This window comes from Eumetopias jubatus, unplaced genomic scaffold (assembly GCF_037043125.1).
Source record: "Eumetopias jubatus isolate StellerSeaLion01/CBP00866 unplaced genomic scaffold, mEumJub1_p1.0 scaffold_10, whole genome shotgun sequence".
In the NCBI taxonomy this organism is placed as follows: domain Eukaryota; kingdom Metazoa; phylum Chordata; class Mammalia; order Carnivora; family Otariidae; genus Eumetopias; species Eumetopias jubatus.
The window spans coordinates 54,271,256-54,289,940 of NW_028274816.1; the positions used below are offsets into that span (position 1 = coordinate 54,271,256).

At 47.8% G+C, this 18,685-nt stretch overlaps 1 protein-coding gene across 1 annotated transcript in view; it reads right to left on the minus strand.

The window, feature by feature from the left end:
- ZNF229 (zinc finger protein 229) overlaps nucleotides 1–18,685 on the minus strand; it is a 36,144-nt gene that overhangs the window by 10,855 nt on the left and 6,604 nt on the right. The window contains exons 3-4 of the mRNA XM_088026944.1: nucleotides 17,610–17,736; nucleotides 13,846–16,078 (exon numbers count right to left, since the gene is read on the minus strand). Coding sequence (XP_087883070.1) covers nucleotides 13,846–16,078; nucleotides 17,610–17,736 — 2,360 coding nt within the window. The remainder of the gene's footprint in view (nucleotides 1–13,845; nucleotides 16,079–17,609; nucleotides 17,737–18,685) is intronic.

Here is an 18,685-nt window from a genome sequence, read left to right on the forward strand (position 1 = left end):
AATATACTGTGTTATATTAGTTTCATGTACACAATATAGTGATTCAACACTTCTATACATCACCCTGTGCTCATCAGGACAAGTGCACCCCTTAATCCGACTTGGACAGGGATCTCAGGATGATGGGGGGCCCTCCCTCTGAGTCCACTTTTGCATGTGAGACTTGCTCTGAAGAACTTTCAGTTAGCTCAGATCTTAACTCTCGGCTTCCAAAATGATCTCTCTCCAGCCCTTGTTCTATCCTCTGGGGCCCCATGACTCTTGCAAATATTTGATGATATACCTATGACATGAAAGGCACATGCTCTCTGCTCTGGAAAAGCTCACAGGCTCCTGAACTAGAAACTCTCTAGGACCGCAGGTGGACCAAAGCCATGGGAACTTAGGACTCCACATCCACTCAACTCTCTTCTCCATCCTGCCTGTTATCAGGGAATCCCCTTGCCCTCCAGCTTCCGATTGAGTTCAGCCAAGAGAGAAAGTCATCAGGAGAAGGGACGGAAGTGAAGTCGGAGTATTTATTCCCCTAGCTCTTTCCCTGGGAGTTGCTTTGGACTGGCTCTGTTTCATGTCCCTTGACCGAAGGTCACAGCGCCTGTTGGTGGCCCTTGTCTCAAATCTTTCCCCTGATCTGCAAACTGCTTCCTCCCTTAGCCCTTCCATCCTAGGCGGAGTAAGTTACCCTGCTATGACCAGATCTGGGAAATTGCAGTATCCTTTCTTGATGACCACACCCTGCCTGCATTTTTGGAAACTGTCCCTTTATTTTAAGCTCTCCTCAAGTTATCATTTTGACTCTGGTGTCTATTTCCTGTCTGATAAACTCTGCCTCTGACCTTTCAGAAGAAATTTAGTGTATAAAATTTCTGCTTTAGGACTGTGGGAACCTCAAAGATTAAAAGATAAAAACCAAAAACCAGGTCTCTGTTCTCCCCCATAATGCTCTCTTAAAACTACCTGTGGTGAAGGACCAGTTTCATATTCTTTTCCCCATTATTTTCGATCTATCACCGACTAATATTTTGGTAAAATACAGTTTAGAAGAAATTTCTAGAGAAAGGAAATAGAGAGGCATACAAATTACAGGCCCATTTAAAAATTATCAGATTAATCAATTATCACACAATTACTGAAACTGCTATACCAATTTTTAAATGTTTCCACTCAATTTCTGAAATTATCTGGTCATAGAGCAAGTAGCTCTCCATCCGGCACCCGTTTGCTGGCCACCCCTTGAGTGGCATGTTCTAGCAGCTTACAGGGTGACAGAATTGGGTTAATAGAATATGAAATGACTCCTGGCAAACCCTCACTCTTTCCCCTCCCCTTCCCTGCCTTTAGCAGAAAGCCTTAATCACCCTTATTCTGGGCTCCAACAAAGATTTGCTAAACCTCTTAGTACGGGGCCAATCACATAGTTTTATAATCGTTAAAACCTACTGAGGAACATTTCTCCCTAACCTTGTCCAAAAAAAACCAATAAATCCCAAAGACATAACCAAGCCTTCATCCTTTATCTGCTGTACCCGGTAAAGATCCTGCCGTTTATCAAGCACTCAGTGTTTGAGATTAACAAACACATAAATAGAATCAGCTCTGATACACTAGATGCTCTTGCAAAGAGACAAGCACACCAGGCTCTCTGCTTCCAGAAATCTGTTCTCTCCTAACAGCCAACAATGGGTCAGCTTGATTTACGTGCACACACGTACACACACGCACCCACACACATGTGGGAGGGAGTTTGGCTTCCCAGATTTCTGGTTTCAAGCCCTCCCTGCCTTTATAAAGTTGGGGCCCTGGCAGGAACCAGACGGCACATTCAAATTTGAGGCGGAAAGTTAATAAATAGACTACTTACAGGGGTGTAGGCTGGGCGTAAGGAAGCCATGGGGGAGAAGGCACTAGGCTGGGGAGTGACAGGCAGGTGCCATTACTACATCTGAGCCTGAAGGGGTAATAGGAAGGCGATTCCTGGGCCTGGAACAGAGTGTGCAAAAGGTCCCTGATGGGAACTGTAACTCTTTGTTGAGAAGTGTGGCCAGCCTACAGAGAATTGGGGGGACCAGATACTCCAACTCACTCTTTTCTCTCCCTCTCTCTCCAAACTCTCCTGTTGTGACTTCCCACTGGCCGAGGACAACCAGGCCAGAGGGCAGTGGCGGGGTCTCAGGGCAGATGGCAGGGTGGAAAGGTGAAGTGGATCTGGAGGTGGGGAACTGAGAGAATGTGGCACATTATGCGCCAAGACCCTTGTTTTTCCCCCACCTGCCCAAGCGCACAGAGCTCTCTCCCACAAATGCTCCTCTCGCTCACTTGATCCAATCATCACCCTGATCTGAGTCACTGCAGCAGGACAGAGACCAGGTGCCCACAGCAACCTCTTGAGGGGAAGAGGACCCAAGGGGAAAGCAGCAGTTGAATCTGGAACTGCAACTGCCCACAAACACAATCGGAAATATAAGCCCCAGGTTCTCCCCAAAATCCTGCTTCCAGATTCCTAGCTCTTTTTCTCAGTATTTCTAGAGGATTCAGGACTGAGGAGAGAGACTAGCCTGAACTCTTCTGGATGTACCTAGCAATCATCTGGGGAAAAGGATAAAGACCATTTCTTCCATGTGTGTGAGAGTAAATGTCATGTGATGATGACGAAGGTGTATATCTGTGATCTGTGAGCATCTGAGCCAAAGGACTCTATGAGATCTAACTTCAGCCCTAAGGGCCGTGGCAGGACTGCAGGGAGGGACGTCTCTAGTCCATGCCAATTTGCCTTTGGACTGAGAAGAAAAATGCATCCCTTCCTCAGGATGCTTTTCTCCCACCTGTTGGAGAATTATTATAATATACTGCTTCTGTTAGAACAAAGAAACAAAGCACTTTTACAGCTACTAACTGAAAAACTGTGTGTGTTCTATGAGAATGGCACAGTTTCAGTGTGGTCTCCTTGTGCAGAACCCAACTTACACAAATGTGCACAGCAGTCATACCCTCAGAAAGCCCGTCCAAAAACCTAAGACTAGGGGTGCCTGGGTGGCTCAGTTGAGCGTCCAACTCTTGGTTTCAGCTCAGGTTATGATCTCATGGGTCGTGGGATCGAGCCCCATGTGAGGCTCCTCACTGACTGGGGAGTCTGCTTGAAGATTCTCTCCTTCTTGCCCCTTCCCCCCCACAGAAATAAATCTTTAAAAAAATCTAAGGGGCATCTGGGTGGCGCAGTCAGTTAAATATCCAACTCTTGGTTTCAGCTCAGGGTCCTGGGATCAAGCCCCACATGGGGCTCCACACTCAGAGGGGAGTCCACTTGGGACTCTCTCTCTCCCTCTGCCCCTCCCCACCCCCACATGCTCTCTCAAATAAATAAATCTTTAAAAAATAAACAAAACCTAAGACTAGTGAGATGTGGCTGGGTGAACATGACAAAGCCTGTCACTGGCTAGTCCAAGTGACTACGAAGTATAGGACTACAGAAGGGCTTTTCTAATGACCTTCCCAAATCCCCTGCCCATGGGAATCATTCTTCTTCTGTCAGACCACAGGATCTTATACCAACATCCACTATAACTTTCCACATTGTACGGAAAGTTTTCTGGTTGCTTTTTGCTTTCGCTCCTGTAGCGTGTGCTCTTGATGAATGGAAATTATACTATTCATATACATGTGGAAAGTTTAGCATGCAATAGGTGCCAAATGAATGAATGAAGTCTGGGCCTTTGCCAGACTTAATTCTCTGACTGAAAACATCAGATCATGAGATCAAAAGTGCAAGGAAAACTGACCATACATGACCCACACATTCCGTGCTGACTCAGAAAAGGCAGCAGAGCCTAGCTGTTAAGAAAAGGCTGTGGGGGGGGGGGGGGGAATCCCTGGGTGGCTCAGTCGGTTGGTAGCGTCTGCCTTTGGCTCAGGTCACGATCGCAGGGTCCTGGAATGGAGCCCCGCACTGGGCTCCCTCCCCTCTGCCCCTCTCCCCCTCTTGTGTGCTTTCTCTCTCTTTCTCATTCTTTTTCACTCTCTATCTCAAATAAATAAATAAAATCTTTTAAAAAAGTAGACTCTGAAACCAAACCACCTGGACCTGAGGCCTGGCTTCATCATCTGTGTGCCCTTGGGCAAACTATCTCCTGGTGCCTCAGTTCCTTCCTGTATACAAGACAGGATGTTGAGAGAATCTATTTCTCAGTGTCATGTGGGAGCTCGGTAAGTCATTACATGGGAAGTGCTCGGAGCAGTGCCTAGCGTACAACGACCAGTCAAAACGTGTTGGCTCTCGTGTACTGGGCTGCCTGCTAAGTGTTCCATATGTCAAAGTAAAATTCAGTCCCTGATCCCAAGGTGGGCAAACTTAGGGGGCAGAGAGGCGAGCAAATAAATTCACTGGAACGTGAGAAGGACTGCAACAGACATTCCACAAAACCGAACAAAGACCCAGGAAATAGGAACGCAGCACACCCCGGGAGGGGCCCAGGCTCTCAGGCAAGGCTTTTGAGAGATGATAATGGAGCTGTAGCTGAGGCCTGAAGAAACAGCAGGCACTTGCCAAACTGACAAAGGAAAAGGCTAATGAGCAACGGTGGCCGTGCGGGTGAAAAAACATGCATGTGGAGTGCTGGGGTCCCATCAAAGGCCAGGACACAGACTTGCAGGGCAGGTTGGCTGAGATAACGCTGGGAACATCACCAGGGGCCAAATCCTGGAGAATCTCGAAGAGTCTGAACGCTGTGTTGCTATTATTATCATCCTTCAAGTCTGGGTTTGGGAGTTACTTCCTCAGGAAGCCCTCCTTGATAACCCCCACTACAGGAGGTACTGTCTGCCTCTGTTCAAGCTGTTCTAACAGACTACCACAGACTGGGTGGCTTATAAACAACAGAAATTTACTTCTTACAGTTCTGGAGGCTGGAAGCCCAAAATGAGGGCGCCAGCACCATGAGGTGAGGGCCATCTTCTGGATCACAGACTTCTTGTTGTATCCTCATGTGACGAAATGGGCAGGGGAGCTCTCTAGAGCCCCTTTTATAAAGGCATTGATCTCATTCATGAGGGCTCTGCCCTCATGCCATGATCACCTTCCAAAGCCCTACCTCTTAATACCATCCTGTTGGGCCTTAGAGTTTCAAGCATATGAATTTCAGGGGATACAAACATTCAGACCATGGCAGATACCTACTGTGGCTGGCATTTCTCCTGTCATAGCACTATACTGTGGCTGCTTAATTATCTTCCACCTCTGGCTACAAGCTCAGAGAGAACAAGAATGGCATTTCCTCGTTCAACACATATTTATTAAGTGCCTACTGCCTGCGAGGCAGTGATCTGGACACTGAAGATATAGCAATGGTAAGGGCCATGGAGAAAAAAAAATGGGGCAGGGGGATAGGGAGTGAAATGGGGTGTTCAGGAGAAGACTCACTGGGGTGATCTGTAGGCAAAGACCTAACGAAGAAAGGGAGTGAACAATACAAGCATCTGTACAAAGAGCATTCTAGACAGAGGGAACAGCAAGCATCAGCACCCGGAGGCGGCAATATGCATGGTATGTGGCTGAAGTGGAGTGAGCGAGGGAATAAGCAATCAGAGATGAAATAAAAGTAAATGCGAGCCAGATGGTATGCGGTCTTCTAGGCCATTTTAAGGACTTTGGCTATTACTCTCATTAGATGGGAACAATGGGAGGATTTTGAACAGAGGAGTGACACGATCTCATTTAGGCATCAACAGGATTCCTCTGACTGCTGTTAAGAATGGACTAACGGTGGCAAGAGAGGGGGAGCAGGAAGACCAGGTAGGAGGTTATCACGATAATCCCAGCAAGGGATGATGGTGTCTTGGGTCAGGGGAGCAGAGGTGGAGGTACTGAGAGGTTGCTGGGGTCTGCGTTCATATTGAAGATACAGTCAATGGGATCTGCTGATCACTTGCATCTGGGGTGGAAAGCGTGGAGTGGAGGCTTTGGCCTCACTGACTGGAAGGATGGAGTTGCCATTTACAGAAATGGGGAAGGTTTTGTAGGGGCCAATTCTGTGGAGGATCAGGAGCTCAGTTTTGGAAATCTTAGGTTTGAAGTGTTGAAAAACACAAATAATATATTTGCAGAGATAGAAGATAAAATTATCCCATTCGCAAGAGACAAAAGACGTAAAACACCTATGAATCAATTTCATTACAAAAGGAAGAAAACCTCAGAGTTTTATTGAAACACCTGAAGCTCTGACCACACCCCTGAGCTCACAGTGATTCCCAGGGCCCAGGGGTCTAGTCTGAGGGGGAATTTGCAACATCTGGCCCCCACATATGATATGCAACTAAGAGTAAATTCAACCTCTCTATGCTTCCTCAGGACACTTCCTAGCTAGTTAACTGGAAAACTGTTTCAAAAATACTTTATCATAAAAATTTCGAAGCCATGCAGAGGTAGACAGAATGGTCTAATGAACCCCCAGGTGCCAATCATGCAGTTTAAGCAATTATCAACACATGGTCACTCTTGTTTCAACTATATCTCTACCCCTCCCCACATCCTTGCATATTATTTGGAAGTATATCCCTGACACCATATTCATCATATAGCTTAATCCAGAAATACTTCATTATGTCACTCTAAAAGGTATGAAATAGTTTTAAAAGTGCTAATATTACACCTAAAATAATTAACATAAATTCTCTAATTTTATCAAATGTACAGTCAGTGCTCAAATTTCTAATTTGTTGACTGCAGTCAAACAATCTGACATTTGCTCTGTGTCTTATAAGCCTCAAAGTTTGCATTCCCTGCCTCCCAGCATTGCAAGGTGAGGATGGGGTTAATAACTTGGGGCAGTTCTCTTGAAACTGTATTCAGATTTCTAACTAGAGAGAGGAGAAAAGTCAAGATGTAAGCAGAAAGAGTTAGGGGTCCCCCGAGAAAGATGAGACATAGCTTCTTGACATAAGAAAAGTTACTTTAGTTATTCTAGGTCCCAGTCATCTTGAGATCTAAGCCTGACTGGCACTATTTGTCCAAAGAACTTTCTTCCTCAAAGAACTTCCTGGGATACGTTGAAATTGCAGAATAGACCTCAGTAGTTAATAATTTTAACGGAACAAAAGAATGTAAGAATAAACAGCCACTATCAGGCCAGGAGATAGCCTGATCGTATCAGGGACAATCAATCAATGGTAAAACTCGCAGGGCTGATTCAAACGTGAAGAGTGACCGGAAGCACATTCTTGAGTTCTCTTTTCAGGATCTAAACCCCTTTGAGTACCCAGATGCCAGACCAACTGGAGCCACAGAACTGATGAAGCTGACCCTTGCCGGCCCTCATGACTTCCATCAGACCTGGGCTCTGTCACCTTAAGATGACTTTTGCCCCCCAATTCCAGGCTGAATTCCCCATTGCACAGACCCCTTCATGAATATGTATGCACCATTACCTTAAAATGTGCCCAGTTTTGTTATTCCAGGAGACACTGCTTTGGAAAATATCCCCCAGTGTTCCCCTCTATTTGTTGCAAGTAAAATTCTTCCTTTTCCTATTTTTGGGCTTGGTTATATCTTTTGGCTCAATACCCACCAAAAGTGAACCCAGTTTTGGGGAACAAAGATGCCCCCCCCGCCCGGAGTCAGAGCTGCCAAATCCCAAACACAGCGTTCAGAATCCAAGACTCCAAGAATCTAGGGCTGCTGAGTCCGAATTGCCCGCCCTGCCGAGGCCAGGAATGTACAGCCCAAGCAGTCCCCCATACTCGGAGATGAACCGCTTGAGCCAATCCCTCTCTGCAGTCAGGGACGCTTGGCCCAAACCCTTACTCCCCCAAACTTGAGCCAACCCGCCCCGGCCCAGAGATGCACATTCCAAGGCTGACACCAACCCCAACGCGGGGATGCACAGCCCCTATCCCGAAACCTTGCAGCGGCGCTACCGGAGTCAGTCCCCCCAAACCGAGCTCAAGCTCTCCCACCTCTTCCCAGGGAATGCTGGGCGAGCCCCTCAACACTCCGCCCCGCCGAGGAGGCTCTTCCATTGGCCACCAGTCCCCGCTTCCAACTCCTCCCACCCATCGACAGGGCCGGGTCACAGCTACACACACCCTCCACCCCCATCGCCCCCTTCGGGGGTGCGGTCCGGGCCGGACTCACCTTAGCGCCGCAGACAATATCGCCCACAGTGAGCGCCTGTGCCCAAAGCGCATGCGCAAGAAGCCTGTGGACTACAACCCCCAGAAGGCCCTGCGCCGCGCCGCCGCCGCGCCGGGAGGCTCCCTGGGGATCAGTGGCCCCGCTGGGACCACCTGCACTCTTACCATTTATTTAAAACAATAAAATAATAATGGTGATAAAATAACAGTGAAATGTTAACAATAATTAAGACAAATCACTCTCCACCCGTGATATGAAGGATGGCCAAGATTCAATATCCCACCACCTGGAAATGAGCACTTGTTCCCATTTTAGTGAAAACCCTTACAGGTTCTTATTCTGCGGACACACCCTTTAATTTTTCTAAAAGACTCATTTAAATACCCTTTTCACGGTTTGTTTTTATTGAAGGGGACTCTGGAAAATCTTCCACACTTGAGAGTTCCGAGTCTTCTCATGTTTCCGCTTCTCTGGAGAAGCAGAGAGGATTATTAACACCCAGTGCCTTCTGTTCTGAATCAGGGAATAGCACGAATCGGGAGTGGGGGGTGGGGAGCGAGTCTTATAAGAGACCTATTTCCACAAATCACGGAGACATGGAAAGGTTTCAGATTCCCTTTGAGAAATCTCCCCTGGTGGCACTTACAAAATTTTTGCATTTTAAGATCACTGTTTTTTTTTTTTTTTTAAGATTTTATTTATTTATTTGAGAGAGAGAGAGAGAGAGAGAGAGCACATGAAAGGGGGAGGGTCAGAGGGAGAAGCAGACTCCCTGCCGAGCAGGGAGCCCGACGCGGGACTCGATCCCAGAACTCCAGGATCATGACCTGAGCCGAAGGCAGTCGCTCAACCAACTGAGCCACCCAGGCGCCCCATTAAAGGAAGTATCTGTTTTGTGCCCTCACGAGGTAAGAAAACTGGGTAAGGATTTCACCAGAAACCCACAGTTCTGGCCTGGAAGAAAAGCACCCCAAAACGGGTGAGAACATACTCTTTTTGCCAGCTCTAGTCCTGGACTAGACAGATAATTGAAGACCCCCACCTCCAAGCAGTGGGCAGGCTATCCAGCTATATAGCTTGGCATTGCAACTCATGGCACATGCGGGAACAGCGAAATTCTCTTGGCCTCACTCTGTCTTTTGATATCTTGACGTTAGTTTCATTGTGATTTTAAAAAAATCTAGTAAGATCTGCCACAGAGGCGGGAGTGACCCTTAAATTTGGGAGATCCTAAAACTACTGGATGGAGGAAGAGGTTTCCTTTAACATGCCTCAGTAATATCTGTGATAAATACGTCAATTCTCCACATCTGAGTTCATTTATTCCCTTTTAGTTTCTCCTTTTTGACCTCATTTTCTACTACTTTCTCGCTTGCCCATTCTGGTCCAACCACCTTAACAGTTGTATCCCCAGTGCTGAGACACATAGTGCCTGACACATAGTATCTACTGATTAACCAAATGTCAGTCAGAAGTAAAAATTCAAGGGGTTGAATATGATCTGCATGTACTCCTGATGGCCAAATTACAGAATACAGTGTTACACTGTGACCCTGGGGTCCAAGGCAATGACAGGCTTAGGTGTTTCCAGTGCTCTGAGGGACACATCTGGATGCAGGAGATCTCCCAAGTGAGAATAAACCAAATTTAATTTCTGACCTACCATCATACCACCTCATCCTAGTGGGCTAGTAGACTATCTCACTTAGTTGGCGTACTTCATTCTCCATCTCATGATGGAGTAACACTGGGTTGGGTTTTATACCTGAGATATTTATATTCAGGCTGAGGACTGTTCTGAGGAACAGTTACAACTTGTCTGGACCCACAAAATCTACTTGGAAATAGGTATCTTGGGACGCCTGGGTGGCTCAGTTGGTTAAGTGCCCGCTTTCAGCTCTGGTCATGATCTCAGGGTCCTGGGATCGAGCCCCACGTTGGGCTTCCTGCTCAGCAGAGAGCCTGCTTCTCCCTCTCCTCCCCGCTCATGCTCTCTCTCGCTATTTCTGTCTCTCTCTCTCAAATAAATAAAATCTCTAAAAAAAATTTTTTTTAAAAGGAAGCATATCTAAAGTCTCTGACTCTACCTTCTAAAATGATCACATCACCCTGTTGGTAGGATGCAACGTTACTGTCACAATCAACTTTATATTCTATACCAGACTTACCGCCCCTACCAACCCGCTTCAGCTAGAGCCAGCTTGTTCATCATTTAGAGACTACCAGTTTCTGACTCTGCCCAGCAGATGGTGTTTTTACAACTCTCCAGAGGCCCTGAAACTTGTATTAACCTTCCTACCATGTAACATTCAGAGAATGCAGAGAATAACAACAGAGGGAGACATCTTACTTCATTGTTCCTGATTTTGCAGAGAAAGAACCGCACTTCCACGCCTGACTCCAACCAATCCATAGTGGTTACAGCACTCCCTTGACGCTCTTGTATCCCTTGCTGCCACTAACATAGCAGCAGCCGACTGGCACCTGGGTAAACTTTAGGCAACCCAGTGGGATCTCGAGGACGGCCTCTAGCAGGTAGAAAGGACTGAACCGAATCACTCTCCCATGCTGTTAGTAGGTATGGTGGTTTTTTGTAGATCCATCCACAAGTTCTCCGGAACTCCTTGCAAGAGGTGGAACCTAATGCCCCTCCCCAGAAACTCAGTGACTCCTAAGGAAGAGAAGAAAGCAGAAGGGATGGTCATTTCAGAGACTGGGTCACAGAAGGCCCTGTGGCTTCCTGCTTGCGCTCTCCTCTCTGGCCACTTGCTCTGAGGGAAGGCAGCTGCCGTGTCATGAAGGCCCTCGGGTAGTCCTGTAGAGAAGCCCACGTGGTGAGGAACTCAGGCCTTTTCCAACATCCACTGAGGAACTGAGGCCTCCTGTTCAAAGCTCGATGATGCTCAAAGCCATCCTGGAAGCAGATCAAGCCCTGGTCAAGCTTTCAGATGACTAGCTGCAGCCAACACGTGACAGCTACTTCCAGGACACTGGGGAGATACTGCCCAGACCAATTCAAGAACCTGTGCTCCTCCCTGTTTTTATCTTATTTTTTCTTCCCTTCCCCTATGTTCATCGCTTTTGTTTCTTAAATTCCCCATATTAGTGAAATCATACAGTATTTGTCTTTCTCGGACTCATTTCTCTTGGCGTAGTACCCTCCAGTTCCGTCCACGTCACTGCAAATGGCAAGATTTCGTAAAAACAGAGAGGGAGGCAAACCCTAAGAGACTCTTCACTCTAGGAAACAAACAGGGTTGCTGGAGGGGAGGTGGGGGGGGATGGGGTAACTGGGTGATGGGCATTAAGGAGGGCACTGGGTTTTATATGCCACTGATGAATCATTAAATTCTACCCCTGAACTAAAAAAAAAAAAAAAATTAAAATTAAAAAATTAAAAATTAAAATTTTGGAGCTTTTAAAAAATGCGTAAAATAAAACTACAGAAAAAAAATTTGCGGTCCTCCTTTGGAAATCCATTTAGAGAGTTTAACATATCAACCACAAACCTTGAGGGTCTGAGGGGCAGGGACGGTGTCTCCATGTGTTCTTTGGCTATAAAACCCACCCCATGACTAGAATGATGCAGCTGCTATTCCACAAAACACATCGGGCTCCTTGCTCCTTGGGAGCCTGCTTCTCCCTCTGCTTCTCTCTCTCTCTCTCTCTCCCTCTGTCTCTCATGAATAAATAAATAAAATCTTAAAAAAAAAAAAAACCACTTGAGATTTTTTCCAATCCCCTTCAGAAAGCTAACCGTTTCAGCTATGGACACTTTGCTTCTGACCCCCAGACATGGCCCCAGGAAAGGAAGTCAGACTAGGAGGGGACATATCCTGGTGCGCTGCCTTCTAGGAAGCCAGGCTTGGGGGCTCACTGGTCCCAGAGGGCCAGAATGCAGAGTGGAGCACCCAAGCTCCTCCCAATTACCCAGACCACCCTCGTTTCTGACCAAGCCAACAAAAATTATGCAGCATCTAATTCACAAATTTCTCAGTTCATTTGTATACCTTGTATTTGGTACTAGGTGCTAAGTAAACAGTAGAAAAAGCAACAACAACAGAAGTATAGAGGTTGTGACATGGATCTTTGACCATAAGGCACTGTTCCACCAGACTAATTTTTTTTAAAAAAATAGCTTTACTATTGTTATAAAATTGATATATATACTGTGTTAAAAAGTAAAATACATACAAGTACACAAATGTTATTACACACCCCGCAAACCACTTACTAGAGATAAGCAGTTATCATACTGACCTTTCACACATTTTTGTGTCTTTCTCTCTATATAAACATACACACGCAAAAAGCATATTAACAAAACGGGGCCATACTAAAATGGCTCTCCAACTTTCTTGGTTCACAAAATGGTTTGTGGGCAACCTTCAATGTCTATGTAGGTGTACCTGAATATTTTTAGTGGTTTTCACTCATTTACATGTGACTTAATTTATTACACTTGGAGTATTAATTTTTTTTTATTTTGCTATGGTAAGAAAATGCTAAGAAACTCAGTCATATGCATACATCTTTTTCCATATGTGCAACTACCTCCCAAGTATCAATTACTACACACTTATTGCCACTTCAAAGGTTACACGAATCTGAACTTGATACACTGACAAATTCTTTCCCAAAACACTACTTTTTTTCACCCCCCCACCAATAAACTCACAGGTGCAGGTTTCCACAGATCCCCACTGATGGTGGTTTTGGTGACTCTTATTTTTCCACGGCTATTCTGACAAGTTCAAATGGTATTTCTGATTCTTTAAAATGCTCTAATAGTTGTCTTGTCTGTTTAAAAACATGAAATGAAATGGGGCAGAAGCATTATACTCATGATAGCAATAAAACAAATTAACCTATAAATTCAATGCAACGCCAATCGGCTTTCGTGTTTAACACCTGGTAAAATGAGGGGTGCCTGGGTGGCTCAGTCGGTTGAGCGTCCGACTCTTATCTCGTCTCAGGTCTGGATCTCGGGGTTGTGAGTTCAAGCCCCACACTGGGCTCCGTGCCGGGCCCATATGGAGCCTACTTCAAAACAAAACAGAACAAACCTGATAAAATGAAACGGCTCCGCAGTTCAGTACGACCTCTCTAGGAGAGCAGTTTATCTCTAGGAGATGAAACACATTCACCACAACGTGACATAAAAAGGTGTATGTGGAGACACATCATCCACACCTGCCAAGAGGGGGACCCTCCCTCTAACTGTTCCTGCTCTTCTAAAAGCGACTGGCCTCAACCCACAGTAACACCATCTTTCAATTTCTGTAAAATCGATCTTCTAAAAGGTACACACAATATTGGTTTTAGCAAGGTGGCCATTCTTTCCTACATTTGTCCCATCTGCGGGTATTTTCCACCCCCCCCCCCCACCAAGGCATCCACGTCCACCACCTGCTCCTCTCATTTAGAAGAGCTCCCTCCTGGGCCGACTCTGAGGAGGGTGACGATCTTTACTGAGGCCCCGCCCTGCTTCCTTAAGGACGGCCCGCCGGCCGACACACTCTCGGAGACGAGGAAGCCTGCGACTCAAGCGCTCTTCCCGCTTCTCGAACTTCCGGGTCTTTCCTTCCTCCGCAGAAAGGGCCGCGTGACCAGGTCAGCCTCCCCCAGCAGCCGACCCTACACAGCACGTTCCCAAAGGCTTCCTCCCGCACCGGCGCTCGGGTGAGCAGAAAGTTCGGGATGCCATCCGAACGCTCGCCTACTTGTCAGGTTTCTCACTCCCGTGCACGCGCTGATGATTCCGCAGGCCCGAGCTGTAGCTGAAGCCCTTCCCGCACTCCCCGCACGTGTAGGGCTTCTCGCCCGTGTGGACCCTCTGGTGGACGTGAAGACAGGAGCTTCGGCCAAAGCCCTTCCCACACTCCTCGCATCTGTAGGGCTTCTCGCCCGTGTGGACCCTCTGATGACCCTGAAGGTGTGAGCTCTGACTGTAGCCCTTCCCGCACACGTCGCATCTATAAGGCTTCTCCCCGGTGTGCACCCTCTTGTGACTGAGGAGCCCTGAGCCGTATCTGAAGCCCTTGCCACACTCGTAACACGTGTAGGGCTTCTCGCCCGTGTGCAACCTCTGGTGGGTGCGGAGATTGGAGCCGTAACTGAAGCCCTTGCCGCACTGATCACACGTGTAGGGCTTCTTGCCCGTGTGGATGCGCTGGTGCTTGTAGAGACTTGAGGTGCACCGGAAGCCCTTACCGCACTCCTCGCATTTGTAAGGTTTCTCGCCGGTGTGCACCCTCTGGTGGATGAGGAGCCCTGAGCTGTAACTGAAGCCTTTGCCGCACTCGGCGCATTTGTAGGGCTTCTCGCCCGTGTGCGTCCTCTGATGGATGAGGAGGTCGGAGCTGTAAATGAAGCCCTTCCCACACACGTCGCACACGAAGGGCCGCTCGCCCGTGTGGACCCTCTGGTGACTATGCAGGTCTGAGTTCCGCCGGAAGCCCTTCCCGCACTCGACGCACTTATAGGGCTTCTCGCCGGTGTGGACCCTCTGGTGGACGTGCAGGTCCGAGCTGCGGCCGAAGCCCTTCCCGCACTCGCACTTGTAGGGCTTCTCGCCCGTGTGCAGCCTCTGGTGCCGGAGGAGCCCCGAGCTGTAACTGAAACTCTTGCCGCACACGTCGCATTCGAAGAGCCGCTGCCCCGTGTGGACGCGCTGGTGCGCCTGGAGGTACGAGTTGTAGCTGAAACCCTTGTCGCACTTGTCACACTGGTAGGGCTTCTGGCCCGCGTGCGCCTTCTGGTGGCTGCTGAGGTGGGAGCTGCACGTGAAGCCCTTCCCGCACTGGGCGCAGCTGTAGGGCTTCTCCCCGGGGTGCACGTGCTGGTGCTTGTGGAGCGCCGACTTGGCGTAGAAGCCCTTGCCGCACTCGCTGCACGTGTAGGGCTTCTCGCCCGTGTGCAGCCGCTGGTGCACCTGCAGCACCGAGCTGTAGCTGAAGCCCTTCCCGCACTCGCCGCATTTGTACGGCTTCTCGCCGGTGTGGACCCTCTGATGGACCAGCAGGTTTGAGCTGCGGCCGAAGGCCTTCCCACACTCCTCGCACGCGTACGGCTTCTTGCCCGTATGCACGCCCTGGTGAATGAGGAGGATCGACTGGTAGCGGAAGCCCTTCCCACACACATCGCAGCTGTAGGGCATCTCCGCGGCAGGGGCCCGGGGCCTGCTGGGCCCGCGCGGGTTCTGCAGCGGGCCCCGGCCGCACTCCTTACTTTTAGAGGCTTTCTCGCCCGAAAGAGTCCTTTGCGGTCTCTCGAGGTGGGCGGTCGGCCTCAAGCCCGGGCCGAACTCGTTTTTATGGGGTTTCTCTCTCGAGGGCCCTCTTGGATGAGTGGGAAGGTGGGACTCTTCCCTGCAGCCGTTTCCACAGTCATTTCTTTTCCGGTCATACTCTTGGGGGTTGTTAGGGCGATGAAGTATCGGCTTTTTAATGCGGTCCCTTCCACACCGATAGCAATTACAGGGTCTCTCTCTTTCAGGGAATCTGTGGTCAATGTGACAACGTGATACCCAGCTGAAGTCGTAACTGTCCCCCTCATGTTTATATATTGTATCTGGCCTGTCAAGTTTTTTACACCTTTCACGAATGTTCCACGGCTCATTCACAAAGGCTTTCATCCAAGAATCTTGACCGGATACCGGTCTTACAGCTTTCCAGGGTGGAAACTCTTGATTTTCTGAGCCGATGGGTCTCTGTAGACTGCCCACCAGATTGTCAATGTGTGAACCCCGAGCAGGTGCTCCTTCCCACCCTTGGCAGGGAGAAGCGTCTTCTGAGAACTGGAAACTTTTCCCTTGAAGATTTACTCTATGATCCTGACTCCCAGTTAATTCACCAGTCACCTGTTCCCAGATTTTCCAGTAGGAGAGCTCCCTGGAGGAAAGGCACTTTAATTCTCTTTCTTGAATATACTCCATTTCCTTTGCATTCTTGTCTCCTATGGGGTGAGAGACAATTCAGAGATGAGAACAAATACAAGATTGGCTCAGGGATCTCAAGCCAGGTCATGCTTTCAGACTCGGGCCAGTAATGAGCCTAGAGCAAAATTCACCTGTGTGTATCGTAACTACCAGGGCACTTCTTTTATGTCTAAAAAAAAGAGGTTCCTGTTAACAAGCTTTGAAGCTAAATGTGAATATGATCCTACTAGTAACAAACTACATCTCATCATCTACTTGCCGAGCAAGAAATTCCCAACAGATTCCTGCAGAGAAAATTCACTTCTCCACTTACTGCTGTTGTTGTTAACAATAATATTCAACATTACTGAAACGCTCCCTATATGCTAACGATATACACCCGCTAACTCCTTTTACCTCCAGAATAACATTGAGCTGGGGACCCTTACCATTTTCACTTTATGAATGAGGGTCCCACGGCACAAAGAGGGTGAGTAACCTGGTGCAGTCACCCCGCCATGCTGTGCGGAAGGGGAGGGTGGGGAGTCAAACACAGAAGTCTGGTTTTAGGGCCACACTTAGTGCTGTCCCCCACAGTGACTCAAATTCTGGGCATGTGTGAGCTGAACCTGGGGGAGGAACGAAGCACCAAATCCTCCAAAGTGCACCAGCTGTGTCCCAGTCTTCTGGGAGCATGTCAGTTAGGAATCCACATGACACAAGGCACAGAGGCATAAAAATATTCAACGTATCCCTGTCACTGCCTGCGAATCATCAAATTGTCACATTTACTGTGTAGGTCCAGGTAAGTTAAAATCTGTCCGTGCTTTTTGATATTCTTTATTGGTGATTTTTACCTTCAAGGGCCGAAATAACACAAATCTGTTTATAACTGAGGATGCCTAGGATATAGGAGTTAAATGGGTTCAGTGGGTATAAATAGGACATAGGAGTTAACTGGCTTATCTTACACTGCCCGGCTGTTTCTATCAGAGGGAGGCAAGTCCAGGGACCCGCTCCGTCACTCTGGGTACATCATCTGAAAAGCATGAAGGAATCACGAGAAGGTGGGAACTGAGTAGCAGAAATGAGGTCACAGAACAATCACCTACAACAGTATGTGGTGTCCTCAGGTAAGATCGAGGGTTGGAAGGGGTCTTAGGTGACAAGCTTACCCCCTCCCTGCCTGCTCAGGACTCCAGGCTCCACAGTTCTCGCCTAGGTGCGCATCTCTTGGATTTTCTCTGTTATCCAAGTCTTTCTGCCTTTTTTTCCAAAGGGTACGGTATCTTATCAGGTTTGAAAGGTTGTTGCCCTGAAAATACAAGGCTTAGGCGCATTTTTGAGGTGCAAAAAGTAATCAGAAAATGTAGCCCTAATTCCATGACTTTCAAGCCTTTGAAGGACAGGCAGAGAGAAGATTCAAGATTGGCCAAAAGAAACTTCTTTATAACAGTTCTATCTAAAAAGTGGGATTTAACCTGTATACAAAGACCAGAAATACCCTCTCCCCAGGGAACAAGAACGCTCCAATCAAGGTAAGTGTCAATCACCCAGACATTCCCTTACCCACAGACAGCAGGTTCCTAAAGTTCTCCAGCATCACGTCTCGGTACAACTTCCTCTGGGCGCAGTCCAGCAGCCTCAGCTCCTCCTCAGTGAAGACCACCGCCACGTCCCTGAAGGTCAATGGCTCCTAAAACGTGAAACACCATTAACACAAACACCAGATGAAAGGTAAAATTGGAGTCACTAAGAAGAGTAGGCAAGCAAGCAGGAAGTTGCTCCATCTGGCAGGTCAAACCAAGTTTTGTTAATGTCCGATGCCAATAATGTCGATTCTAAGCAACGGATCTTCCATGGTTAACCAGAGAGCAAAGCAAGGAACGCTAACTACTGTTGGTTCGGTGTAAGTAAGCACTTCTGAAGGCAGTTCCATAGAATTACAATGCTTCAGTCAAACAGTCTGTTCATTTGACAATTTGACTCTGACTTGTAGAATACCTAAACTTTTCCTCCACAGCGACTGTGCCAACAGTGTGTAATGTTAGAGTGCACATGTCTGCACACACCCCAAAACCACCTTCTCCGCCAGAAGGACTGTTCTTCACCAACCAGCCCCTCGCCCCTCCATCAGCGGTTGGGCAAATCCTGCTCTTTGCTCGCTAGCCCCCAACCCCCTCCCCACACACACGCCTTTTATGGGCCTCCATGTCCTCGCTGAACAGAAGCAACCAGTGGGTGCTTATGCAACCGTATCCACAACCAGATGAGGCCCTTCAAATCATGCTGTGTCCTCCTCAGTCATGAGCTGAGGCCCAAGGTTTCTTGTGAAGGAGTGTGAATGCTTTACTAATGCAATACTGTGAGCACTGCAGAAGTCAAAATGATTATAAACCCCTGTCCTCGGGGAGCCTGGCTGGCTCAGTCAGAAGAGTGTGCTACTCTTGATCTCAGGGTCATGAGTTCAAGCCCCATGTTGGGTGTAGAGATTACCAAAAAATAATGATAATAATACACTTAAAAAAAAAAATCCCTGTCCTCAAGGATTCTATAAATCAAGACACAGGTTAGCAATGGTCTTCTAAATCACAGTTTGTGATCTTTTCTGTTCCATGGCCTCCTCTGGCAGTCTGGTGACACTT